The sequence below is a fragment of the Neolamprologus brichardi genome, chromosome 14 (genome assembly GCF_056152115.1).
Source record: "Neolamprologus brichardi isolate AB-2024 chromosome 14, ASM5615211v1, whole genome shotgun sequence".
Lineage (NCBI taxonomy): Eukaryota > Metazoa > Chordata > Actinopteri > Cichliformes > Cichlidae > Neolamprologus > Neolamprologus brichardi.
The window spans coordinates 10,078,182-10,089,162 of NC_142117.1; the positions used below are offsets into that span (position 1 = coordinate 10,078,182).

General features: G+C 44.5%; 1 protein-coding gene across 1 annotated transcript; it reads left to right on the plus strand.

Moving 5' to 3' along the window:
* Window positions 1-1,063: 1,063 nt before the first annotated feature.
* slc5a2 (solute carrier family 5 member 2) lies at window positions 1,064-10,697 on the plus strand. The gene is made up of 15 exons (XM_006801125.2): window positions 1,064-1,150; window positions 1,222-1,293; window positions 2,628-2,732; window positions 2,848-2,907; window positions 2,985-3,089; window positions 3,183-3,288; window positions 6,612-6,692; window positions 7,167-7,396; window positions 8,138-8,273; window positions 8,475-8,582; window positions 8,687-8,837; window positions 9,418-9,586; window positions 9,676-9,891; window positions 9,978-10,110; window positions 10,197-10,697. Exons 1-15 carry the CDS (start codon window positions 1,064-1,066, stop codon window positions 10,409-10,411), a joined length of 1,974 nt encoding a protein of 657 aa, XP_006801188.2. The 3' UTR covers window positions 10,412-10,697.
* Window positions 10,698-10,981: the final 284 nt, after the last annotated feature.

Consider the following 10,981-nt stretch of genomic DNA (forward strand, 5'->3'; position numbering starts at 1 on the left):
CCCTCAGGTGAGGTCAGTCCAACCTGGTGTTGAAGTTTCATGCAAGAGCTGGTAATGCGAGTCTCTCATGATGAGACCGTAATGTTCTCTGCTTACGGTTTGCCATTTTAGACGTTTGATATGGAAGAATTCATACCAGTGTGTGTCTGACCAGTGAGGGTTTCTTTGTTTGTTTTGTGTTTCCAGAAAACTCCACACTACACTGCCTGTTAATTATTTCCCCTGACTTGCTCTGAGCTGTCACCCCGGAAATGTCAGACGAACTGATTTCCTCTCCCTCGGTGTGCTTACAGCTTGTGTGACATGTGAAAAGTGACTGTACGCATGCATGTTTTCTATGCTGAGGCGTAAATGTGTTCTACACAAGCTTTTCGCACACATCCAGGGCTCACATGCCGTGCGCCCATTCAAAGAAGCTGCCCTCATTTGTATTACTTAATGACATTTGTGAACTGGAAGGCAAATGGATGCTTCAATGGAAGCAGTGCTATCAAATGAATAAAGGACTTTTTTGCTTTTGTGTGTTGTGACTGTGACTTTTTTGACATGCCAGAACCTTTTATGTTGACTTGGTCACAATGATTTGCAATAATTATATTTTTATCATTGTTTAGTGAACCGTTGACCAAAATAAGGAAAACTACCCATCTTTACTGGTAACATTACGGGTTGTTATGGGAATAAAAGATGCAGGACATGCATAAAGTGGGTAATTGTGCATGTAAAATATTAATTAAATCCAGTGGAGCTACTTAACTCAAGGCATGTTTTTCATGGTTTAGTGTTAATAATTACTCTAATAAATAAACTGCTGAATCTGCCCATTGTCAAAAGTGACCAGAGCTCTCACTTAGACCAGTCGCCCCAACTTTGCTGCCTAACTGCTGCTCATCTTTGTAGTGAAGTTGATGCAGAAATGTAGGTGTATTTTTTTTGTAGATAACAAGATTTTTTTTAAAAAAAGCTTTACTTGAAGAAAAGTTGCAGGTAAACCCAAAGCAGGTTACCTCTAAGGAATCATATCAAGTCACGTTTTAGAGTGTTTTTAGGTACAAGTGGAGCAATGGCAGACAAGGTGACCATCAGCAATCCAGCAGACATCTCCATCATTGTTGGATATTTCATAGTGGTGATAAGTGTTGGCGTCTGGGTAAGTGTGCCTTAGAGAATTCCTGATTATTCTGATCATCTTTGATGTTTACGCACTTTTCCATGTTCCAGTCCATGTTTCGGACCAATCGTGGGACAGTTGGGGGATATTTCTTGGCCGGTCGTACCATGACCTGGTGGCCGGTGAGTTCAGTAGATACACAATAAATGTACACTTTAAACTGTTATTGGCTTAATATCTTCAGTCTATATAATAAATGTACACTTTAAACTGTTATTGGCTTAATATCTTCACTGTATTCATCAGCCAGTAATAGGCGCTGCACAGAAATACCAAAGTTTGAAGTAATTTTAAAACAGTTGTGCTATACTTCGCGGTTTATCCAAAGGCGGTGTATAAATAGCCAATGCATAAAAACGATACTATAGTTATTGGATTGGAAAACGTAACAGTAAAACGCAACACTGACACTGCAAGACAAGAGAAGTCAAAGGAGCTTGCAAAGAAAAGCGTCTGGACTTCTTTAAGTTGCTTGAAGACATTTCACCTCTCATCCGAGAATGGTGGGGAGTCCTAGATTTAAACCTAGTGGGAATATCCCCCCGCAGAGGGACAAAAGGACCCCCTGATGATCCTCTAATCGCCTGAGCCAAGGTGTGAAAGCGGGTGGGGGTCCCAATCAGCCAGGGTTTCGGGTGACTTCTTTGTGAAACCTGGCCCCACCTTATTATGCGAATTCCTGAGGTCAGAAGGCCCAGGATGTGAGTGGGTGTTAAGGCATCTGGGGAGGGAACTCAAAACTGGATTATAGATGGCAGACAGTTGGTGTCGTAAACCACCGCCTCTGTTCAAAGATGGTCGCTCACAGTGGACATAGATGGCTTCTTTCACTCCTCTTTCAAACCATCTGTCCTCTCTGTCCAAAATGTGAACATTGGCATCCTCGAAAGAGTGTCCTTTATCCTTAAGATGCAGATGGACAGCTGAGTCTTGTCCTCCCCACCATTTGACCTTAGAACTGAAGAAACTTCTCGGATGAGAGGTGAAACGTCTTCAAGCAACTTTAAGAAGTCCAGACGCTTTTCTTTGCAAGCTCCTTTGACTTCTCTTGTCTTACTTGCAGTGTCAGTGTTGCGTTTTACTGTTACGTTTTCTGCGTGCTTCATAGATCTCTTTCGCCTTTTCCTGTGATAGTGCCTCTGACTGGAGTAACCAGTCCATTTTGTGCAGAGGAAGAGTCGAGTAATGCATCAAATGTATGTACAGAGCCTGAAGCAGAAGTCCTGGGCATCAAAATTCATTTGATTGCATTAATTAGTTTTTGTTTTTTATGTAGTGCCAGATCTCAAATTCTTTCTCTCTCCTTCTCAACACCTTCGTAGCAAAAATGACCAAATATTCAATAATTTTTGTGATTTTAAGCCTTTGAAATGCCAGTTTAATTAATTGAATGATCAGTTATCTATTAAAAACTCCTCTAATTTTGCTAGATTGGTATCTCGTGTGGTTTTTGCAGGTTGGTGCATCTCTGTTTGCCAGCAACATCGGCAGTGGTCACTTTGTTGGTTTGGCAGGCACCGGGGCGGCTGGCGGCATCGCCGTTGGAGGGTTTGAGTGGAGTGTAACAGTCACCTTATTTGCCTACATTAAACACACTGTAAATGACAACAAGTGAATGGAAGAAGGTCTAAATATGTCGCATGTTTTTGTGTGTTGTTCGTTTTTATGTACCCCAGGCTCTGTTTATCGTGCTGCTGCTCGGCTGGCTGTTTGTACCTGTCTACCTCACAGCCGGGGTAAGAAGTTCAGCCTGTGCTGTATTTCAGCAAAGTGTAGCCATTCACTAGTGTGATGAGATGTTGTGCTGTGGCAGGTGATCACAATGCCTCAGTACCTGAAGAAGAGGTTTGGTGGGACCAGAATCAGCCTCTACCTGTCAGTTATCTCACTGTTACTGTACATTTTGACTAAGATCTCAGTAAGTGATCCCATTAGTGCACACGTGTTTTAAAAAAAAAACTGTCCCTATTGTGTGTGTTTCTCTCTTCATTCAATCTCTGTCTCTCTCCAGGTGGATATGTTTTCAGGAGCAGTGTTTATCCAGCAGGCGTTAGGATGGAATATCTACGTGGCTGTCATCGCCCTTCTGTTAATAACAGCTTTGTACACTGTTACAGGTATGGTAGGATCTATACCAGGGGTGGGGGAACTCCAGGCCTCAAGGGCTGGTGTCCTGCAGGTTTTAGATGCGTCCTTGATCCAACACAGCTGATTTAAATGGCTAAATTAGTTCCTCAACAAGTCTTGAAATTCTCCAGAGGCCTGGTAATGAACTAATCATTTGATTCAGGTGTGTTGACCCAGGGTGATATCCAAAAAGTGCAGGACACCTGCCTTGAGGCCTGGAGTTCCCCACCCCTGGTCTATACAGTACAGGAAATAAGTATCTGATCCCCTACAACCCAGCCAGAATTATGGCTTCTACAGATTTGGCTGTCCATCACCATATGGACAGGCTAGACCAAAGACAGACAAGACCAAAGAGTTGTAAAAGAATGTCAGGGATAGATCACGAGAAAGGAGGTGGATCAACACTGTAATGGGGAAAAATTCTATTTTTTTCTTACATTTAGATTTAGGTGCTTAGGATTTCACTGTAGAGGTTTGTATAGCCTTTTGTTTTGGTCTGGTCATGCTGGAAGATGTTGCAGGCAGCAGAATGTTTTCCATGGCATCTCCAGACTCTGTCACATGTGCTCAGTGTGAACCTGCTTTCATCTTTGAAGAGCACAGGGCACCAGTGGTGAAGTTACCAATCTTGGTGTTCTCTGGCAAATGCCAAACGACTTGCACGATGTTGGGTTCTAAGCACAACCCCCACCTGTGGTTGTTGGACCCTCATGCTACCCTCATGGAGTCTGTTTCTGACCGTTTGAGCAGAATCGGTGACAAAGGGCAGCCCTGGCGGAGCCCATCACCCACCAGAAACGAGTCTGACTTATTGCCGGCAATGCGGACCAAGCTCTTGCAACGGTCATATAAGGACTGAATGGCCCGTAGCAATAGGCCAGATACCCCATACTCCCGGAGCACCCCCCACAGGACCCCGCACAGGACCCCCCGAGGGACACTGTCGAATGCTTTCTCCAAGTACACACAACACATGTAGACTGGTTGGGCAAACTCCTATGCGCACTCGAGTATCCTTGAGAGGATAAAGAGCTGGTCCAGTGTTCCACGACCAGGACGAAAACCGCGAATCGCTACCTTATCGTGGTGGAGGGGTTTGTGTGTCCCAGGGATCCCAGGGGTTATGTTGTCTAGGGGCTTTTGCCCCCTGGTAGGGTCTCCCATGGCAAATTGGTCCTGGGTGAGAGACCAGACAATAAGCGATTCAGAAGACCCCTATGAAAAGACCATTGACTGTATAAAAGATGGACGACGCGACACTGCCTCCTACCATTGTGCAAGAATGAAGCCAAAATACCCCGCTTGTGGAGGCTGCCATCTTGCAAATTTGGAGCCAGAGTCTGCGCAGTAGTGACTTAAGGTGGAGCGACTGTGTAACGCTCCCGCCCACAAACCCGCTGGACGTGACCCCCCTACACTTTTTACGTAGCCCGGCTGCTCGAGTTTTTTTGCTGGTTTACCGCGACTGACAACTCGTTTAATTAAGGTAAATACTACTGTGAGTGTCATGGATCTAAAACTGTTTAAATCTTCAGAGCCCTCTACAGCCTGTTAACATGGAAACTTTAAAAACAGCAGCATGAGGTTTCAGTAGTGTAGTCTAATTTGTTCTTTTCATTTAATATTAGAGTCCATATTGATCCCTCAAAATTGAAATAAAGCTGATTCTTCTGTCCTCACACACTCAGGATCTGAAGTTCTTCTCTTACATTTTTTTCAGTATTACAGTACACTACAGTACTTTAATCCATAGTTCCTGATTAATGAGGAGTTACTGAAGTACAAGCTTTAAAAAAAATTGTTATTGTCTTTACAGATGTGGCAAGAGACTGAAAACATGCTGTTGTTTGCACATATTTAATATTCAGCTCTGCACAGGAGCTGAAGCAGGGTGCAGCCTGTTGCTTTTACAGTATAATACTTGTAATAAAAGTACAGTAACAGTAATTAGTGACTGAGCAGCCCGGGGCGTTTCTCTTGATTTGTTTAGTAAATTCATTCACCTGCACAGCTAAACGAACCCTGACAGCCGAGTGCTCATTTTAGCTAGCTAGGTCTGAGGAGCTAGCTAAGGACGGTAGTTACGGATTAGCTTACAAACACGTTTAACTTGCCGAAAAAGTGCAGCGGGGCCTCGGGTCCTTCTGTCGGGTAGTCCAGTTTACTGAAGAACACCTCAGGCTGTCAGGTTAAAACACTCGGTCGTGTTTTCGTAGCGTAAACGCTGGGCGTCCTCTCAGAGCCTACGCTCTATCTGCTATTCGCGAACAGAGATACGCAAGTTTCTCCGTGACTGCAGCTGCCAGTCAAAGCTGCTATGATGACGTTTCACCCCAATTTAACATCACCGCGGTAGGAGTTAGAATCAAACTTATGGGAAAGGAGACCCCTTGGACATAAATCAGCGTGATGAGAACTATTGATAACAAAAGAAAGAATCTTTGGAAAAAATTTATCTGAGGAGAATTAAATTATTTTAGTCTGACCCCAGTCCCATCCGCTAACACGGAGGAGGCGGGGTTTATGACCTATACTGCAGCCAGACACCAGGGGCGATAGAGACGTTTTGGCTTCATTTTTGGGGAGCTGACGCGTCGTCCATGTTTTCTACAGTCAATGGAAAAGACCATCGAGGGAACAGGGTTACCTGGAGCCCAGGGAGGGTGCCCGAGGGTGAGCGTCTGGGGCCCGGCCGGGCACAGCCCGAAAAATGGACACGGGCCCATCTTCCTGCAGGCCCACCACCTGCAGGAGGCACTGTAGGGGTCGGGTGCAATGTGAGTTGGGCGGGGGCCAGGAGCGGAGGCCCTGGCGGACCGATCCCCGGCTACCAAGACAAGACAAATATTTTTTTCCCACTCAAAAACATGCAAATCAATTTTTAACATTTATTTAATTTTTGATATTCTGTCTCTCTCCATTAAAATGAAACTACCATAAAAATTAGAGACCATTCATTTCTTTACAAGTTAGCAAACTTCCAAATAGTTATTTATTTAAGGTCTACCCCACTAACTTTATACATGTGAAACCATATAACTATTAAGTTGCTATAGTGATGTCACCAGGGAGACCTTGGGAACTTGTAGTTTGTAGGAAAAGCTCTGGCTTACAGAGTTTAAAAGATGAGTGCAACCACAGGGCAGAGAGGGTTTAATGAAAGGTCTTTTGCGGAATCGCCCCATTAGACTAAAAAAATAATATCAGGGTCCTATATTCTGATTTCTTGACAACTTTACGTTGACAAAATATTGCAGAGATTTTTTCCATATCAGTGTATGTAGTTCAGTGTGTTTGTGTGTCTTACCAGGTGGGCTGGCTGCGCTGATGTACACCGACACAGTTCAGACTTTTGTCATCATTGCTGGGGCCTTTGTCCTCACCGGCTTCTGTGAGTCCAATCTTTGCAGCACGACACAACACGCGGGTCCCATCTGGGTCCCCAGCAGTTTCACAACAACAGGAAAGATGTTAATCAGGGTCTGCAATCATTGACTTGATTACAGTAGAGGTGTACAGTGTGCTGACAGTGCAGACATGCAACACCACCACACCTTTCGCTGACTCTACAACCATTCTTTACAAAAACGTCTTGAAATCACAGTCTAGTACTGGTGTAGAATATTAACTAATCCTCTGAGCAGTTAGTGCTGCTTCAGCAGCTGACTCATGTCTTCAGTTAGGATATCAGTTTGACACAAGAGAGTTCTGGACTATTGAGCAGTAAAAACACAACACGCTTACACGCACAAGCAAGAGTCCTGTTTGAGATTTTGGGAAATTGAGTGTGTTTTAAGCATAATCAGCCTTAGAGGGAGGGGTCCTAGCACAAAATATCCTCACGCTTTTTCCTTCTCACCTCTAGCATTTGCTAAAGTCGGGGGCTACAGCGCTCTGCTTAATAAATACAGCTCCGCCACGCCGCTTAATTTCACCTCCCTGGAACCCCACCGCTACAACATCTCCCCCCACTGCTACACCCCCAGAGCGGACGCCTTCAACCTGCTGAGAGACCCAGCTGCAGGGGACCTGCCCTGGCCCGGGGTGCTGATTGGGATTCCAATAGGGGGAATCTGGTACTGGTGTACAGATCAGGTGACTTTTATATCAGTGGAAGCACTTTGGTTTGGGGAGCTGGTATTAGCCAGGGAGTTCAGCCAGTTTCTAACAGCTTCAACTACCATAAAAGGAAATACAGCAACATATGTTGTCAGAGTTACAACTTTTAAATGGCACGCTTTACCAGTATTAGTAATTTAGTTCTTAAAAATCAATAGTTGAAGACAAACTTTGTAGCCTTTCTCTCAACTTTTCTGTTTATGCAGTCAGCGCACAGTACCGCTGACTCAGAGAGGCTTACTGCAGCTCACAGAAGAACCTACTTTGGGCAGCTCTTTTATTCACAGTCTTATTCCCTTCCTGGCATTACCCCAGAGGGATTCATGTCTCCATCCAGAATCTTTCGCTTGTTAGTCGAATGTGTAAATCGCTACACTGTGGAGCCAGCTGCAGCGCACATACACTGCTGTAACTGTCTTTATGATACACTGAAGTCAAGCTGATAACCTGGTACAAGGGCGCTTGTCCTCAAGGAGGAGGAGGAGGAACCAACTGAGTGCAGCAATACAGAAAAATAGTCTAGCTGGTGAAGAATGAAAGAAAAACACATTAGCAAACCAGTATTTCATTTGCCCCCCAGTAAAGCATCCTCACATGCTGTGTTACACTAATAAGGCCCATAAGATGCAGAATTACTGCATTAATAGTTGCTACTTTAAAGCAAATGTCTGAACCTTTAGGCACATATCATTAGTCTGTGTCTGTGTCTTTCTCCAGGTGATTGTACAGCGGTGCCTCGCAGCTCGCAGCATCACGGACGTAAAGGCCGGCTGCATCATGTGCGGCTACCTCAAACTGCTGCCCATGTTCCTCATGGTGTTCCCCGGCATGATCAGCAGGATTCTCTACCCAGGTCTGTGGGCTACACTAGTAGTGGCAGGTGCACACTGCATCCTTATGAACCTGCCTGGCTCTTTTGAGACCGAATCGTCAAAAGTGACTCATCTCAAATCCGAGACCATAATTCCATTAAGCTTTTTGAACTCTCGCTTGTAAGCTTGACTTGCTGTAGGCGGGTGATGTGTCTGAACGTTGTGTGTGTGTGTTTTTATAGATGAGGTTGGCTGTGTGGTCCCTGAACTCTGCAAGAACATTTGTGGGACTGAGGTGGGCTGCTCCAATATAGCTTATCCTAAACTGGTGATATCAATAATGCCGGATGGTAAGGACACAATTATTGGCTACATTTAAAAAAAAAAGAGAAAAAAAAAAGGTTATTTTGCCTTACATGACCCCTGCTCTGCTTCCTGTCACACTTTTGTCCAGGTTTGCGCGGTCTGATGCTGGCTGTCATGCTGGCTGCTCTCATGTCCTCTTTGGCCTCCATCTTTAACAGCAGCAGCACTTTGTTCACCATGGACATCTGGACCCGTATCAGACCACAGGCCACTGAGCGTGAGCTCATCGTCGTAGGCAGGTACAGTGCAGCATGCTTTCTGTAACACTCAATGTTACAGAAAACCAGCATAACCAAAAAGAGGTCCTTTTTCTTGGACTCTGCTTGAGTAACCCTGCATTAGCCACAGTTCATAATAATAATAATCATATTTATCTTATACTGGACGGCCCTTCTGTTCGTCCACTATCTCCGTGTAGGCTAACTTGCTACTAATTGGCAGCCCTTCGTAAATTGAAGGTTTGGAGCCAGAGCAGCGTCCCTGAGATGATCGTTTTAAGAATATCTGCTCTTACTTTGCTCGTCAAAATGAACCAGGAGTAGAGAAATAACCAAAAAGAACTTGTTGCACACACACTGACCTTATTATTTGAAACTATGGCCATGTTTAATATGAACATCTAACACTGTAATAATACACGTCAGAAACTTTTGTTAAATAACAAGCAGTAGAGTTTTAAAGAATTACACTTTGCTGAAGATGTCATACAAGAAGTTCTTCATTTCCTTTCCTAGGAAAGTAATATAAACAGCAGAGGTTTATAAAACTGAACTGATATTTACTGATTTACCAAACTCTCATATTTCCTCTGGTCTTTAGAGTCTGGGTTCTGTGTATTGTAGCTGTCAGTATCTGCTGGATCCCGGTGGTGCAGGCGGCACAGAGCGGTCAGCTGTTTGATTACATCCAGTCCGTCTCCAGCTATCTGGCTCCCCCTATCGCCGCCGTCTTCCTCCTGGCTGTGTTTGTTAAGAGGGTCAATGAAACGGTGAGACATCGTCTGCCAACATTACAGCGATGAAACACCAGGTGTAGTCACAGTTATATGACATAACACTCATCTTCCTCCACGTGCAGGGTGCCTTCTGGGGCCTGATTTGTGGTCTGCTGATGGGTTTGTGTCGGATGTTGCTCGAGTTCTGGTTTGGTACCGGCAGCTGTATTTTCCCCTCCAGCTGCCCTTACCTGGTGTGTGGGATCCATTACCTCCACTTTGCCATTATCCTCTTCTTCTGTACCTCAGCGCTTGTGTTGCTGGTCAGCTGCTGCAGCGAGCCAATAGATGACCAGCATGTAAGTGATTTACACAGCACTGATTCACTGAGGGCCAAAATAAGGCCTTATTTATCAAATGCTTCTGACAAAAACATGCCTTCCAGCTTCATCGTCTGGTGTTCAGCCTTCGTCATTCCAAAGAGGAGAGAAAAGATCTGGACTGGGAGCAAGAGGAAAAAGGGAGGAGGGCCAGGAGAGAGGCCAGCAGGAGGATGAGAGAGAATAAAAGCGATGCAGGTAAGAAACAAAGTGAAATCGCAGTGATGGAGAAAAGCAGAACAAACACTCACTAAAGCAGCTTACAAACTATTTCTCCCTTTCAGTGGCTGAAGAGGAAGAGCAGCCTGGGATCTGCCAACTTATCAAACGGTTCTTTGGCCAGGGTGGCAGTTCCTCCCCGACCAATGACGAAGAAGAACCTGAGGAACCGGTGCAGATGCCCGACATCAGTGAGGACCCAGTGTGGAAGAACGCCGTGGACGCCAACGCTCTCATCATGATGGCTGTAGCAGTTTTCATGTGGGGATACTATGCATGACAGAGTCCTTATGTTGCTTAATGAAAGTGGATTTTTAAATGTCAAGAAATAAATAAGTGTTGCCATCTGTTGGCAAACACTGGTCACTGCACTTAATAAGCTATTTTCTTATTTTAAAGTAGTTCAAAGTAGGCTCGCGTGCAAATATACAACCATGCTGCATTCTGACACAGCATGGTCCTTCTCTACTTTTGTCCAGTTTTAAAAAGCATACGTAATGCACAGTCTGAAAAATGCTTTATCAGGTTAAAATGCCATTACTGTATACGGTTACATCGTGATTCAATCACAGGTCGATCTCGAAAGGTGTGAAGATTGAATTCTAATAGAAGTTAACTCAATAAAGCCTAAAGATTTTTCTAACCTCCTTTAAAACTGTCTCAAAAACAAAAAAAAAGAAAATCAGTGGAAAGTTTGTAGTTGCTTTATACCACCCAACAACGTGTGCTCATACTGTGCCCATCTTCACTCCCGTTTTTCCGTTAAAAGCAGTTTCAAGGGACGGAAAAAGGTGGTTTGTATTGTGTCCAATAATCGAGTCGGCTCTAATATTACTCCATAAATATGCAG

Bases quoted from the DNA above. Each gene is read 5' to 3' on its own strand.
- slc5a2 (XM_006801125.2), top strand. From the start codon at position 1,064: ATGGCAGACAAGGTGACCATCAGCAATCCAGCAGACATCTCCATCATT. The intron at 3,090-3,182 runs GTAAGTGATCCC...GTCTCTCTCCAG, and splicing joins ACATTTTGACTAAGATCTCA to GTGGATATGTTTTCAGGAGC. The intron at 9,587-9,675 runs GTGAGACATCGT...CTCCACGTGCAG, and splicing joins TTAAGAGGGTCAATGAAACG to GGTGCCTTCTGGGGCCTGAT.